The sequence below is a fragment of the Octopus bimaculoides genome, chromosome 2, assembly GCF_001194135.2.
Source record: "Octopus bimaculoides isolate UCB-OBI-ISO-001 chromosome 2, ASM119413v2, whole genome shotgun sequence".
In the NCBI taxonomy this organism is placed as follows: domain Eukaryota; kingdom Metazoa; phylum Mollusca; class Cephalopoda; order Octopoda; family Octopodidae; genus Octopus; species Octopus bimaculoides.
The window spans coordinates 183,247,976-183,249,553 of record NC_068982.1 but is presented as its reverse complement, the minus strand read 5'-3'; the positions used below and the strand labels follow the sequence as shown (position 1 = coordinate 183,249,553).

At 33.7% G+C, this 1,578-nt stretch overlaps 1 protein-coding gene across 2 annotated transcripts in view; it reads left to right on the top strand.

Annotated features, from left to right (window-relative positions):
- LOC106868594 (sterile alpha motif domain-containing protein 5) overlaps positions 1-801 on the top strand; it is a 232,740-nt gene extending 231,939 nt beyond the window's left edge. Inside the window, exon 5 of one of the 2 annotated variants that reach the window (XM_052965777.1) lies at positions 701-801. In XM_052965777.1, coding sequence (XP_052821737.1) covers positions 701-769 — 69 coding nt within the window. In that variant the 3' untranslated portion in view covers positions 770-801. The remainder of the gene's footprint in view (positions 1-700) is intronic. The other variant, XM_052965778.1, reaches the window with a different exon arrangement.
- Positions 802-1,578: the final 777 nt, after the last annotated feature.

Genomic DNA, 1,578 nt, shown 5'->3' with positions numbered 1-1,578 from the left:
ACACACACACACACACACACACACACACACACACACCAGTTCAGTGATACACTTACTGTTATATCATAGTTACACTAAAGCATGTCTCTTTCTCAGTTACACATTGTTACATGAAGCAGAGTAAGAATTTGTTACTCTGTTTCTCTTGTTACATTTCTCAATATTGATATGTAATGATTCTGTGTTTCATATTGCAGTCATTGATGTACCTATTTCTGTATTAAATAATCCAGCCCGTGTTACATCATCATGTTGTATGTGACAGCTATTGTTATATAAACATTGAAATATAATCATTCTGTGTGACACATTGCAATAATAGATCCAATCTCTTCTGTGTTATGGCAGCCCTTATCATATCAAATTAAATGTAACATTTGTTAGACCACCATGTTATATGTAACAGCTGTTGTATCATTGCTGACAATAACATGATTAATTGTTTTGTTGCTTGTTACAGTTGTTGTTACTTGATGAACTGAGAAACAATGTTTCCACTTGTCTGTTACACTGCTGTAACACTGCTGTAACACTGCAGCACTAAACTTATATCTGTAGCTGTGTATTCTCAATTTACATGTTAAGACCATTACTGTGACAATGTGACGCTAAATATATCAAATATATAACAGTTATATTTATAACCAATATTACATCAGTGTTATACCTTAAAAACATCTTTTTTTTTTTTTTGTTACAGCCATCTTCAAGTCATCAGGAAAGATGTGCCGAGTTAGAGAAACACCTGAAAGGGGTTCATTTAAGGTGAGTACTCTAAAGGGGTCTTTTTTCAACTGACATTTATCTTTATTTAAATTACCCAGAATGCCCTAGTGATGTTGAGCCAGGCTAAATCTAAACACATATACCATCACCATTGTTGTTGACATCATCATCATCACCACTGCTATTCTGTTGTCATTGTCACTGTTATGTTTTACTGTTACTTTTTCCTTGTGGGTTGGACACATCTGTTGTATGAATACCCATCTCATTAATCACACCCTGTTCTCCAAACTTCTTCAGTTCTTCACTTCTGCCTGAAGACACTCACTGTTGAAACTCAACACTTTTACATTCAGCCATCGTTTCCGTTCATATGTTTTTATACCTGTACAGTAATCTGTCACACTTAATTCCATAATTGTGCCCCTACATTCTTGTAAACATTACACATCCAAAAGATCATACTTATACATACTTCATACAATCTGCTTATAATGAACTCCTGCATTCAACACCCACGTCTCACTACAATGTAGCATCACCTACCTCTACAGATCATTCACAACTTGGATATTTTCAATTGCTAACATAACTAGTTCTATTTGTTATCATATTTGGTATACCAATTTAGTTTTCTGTGCTAATTAAAAAAATGAAATTCATTTTCACTATAAATAAATAAACAGTTAATAACTTTTAAAGTTTGCGAATTTTAGCAAAAGCCACTAATATACACATGACCGTAAACCTTAGATTGGTGTCTATTTTGATAGTAACAGATAAAACTGTAGTCTACTCTGTCATCATTTGTAACAAGGACATTGTACTTGTGGGACTGTGACACTTTCACCA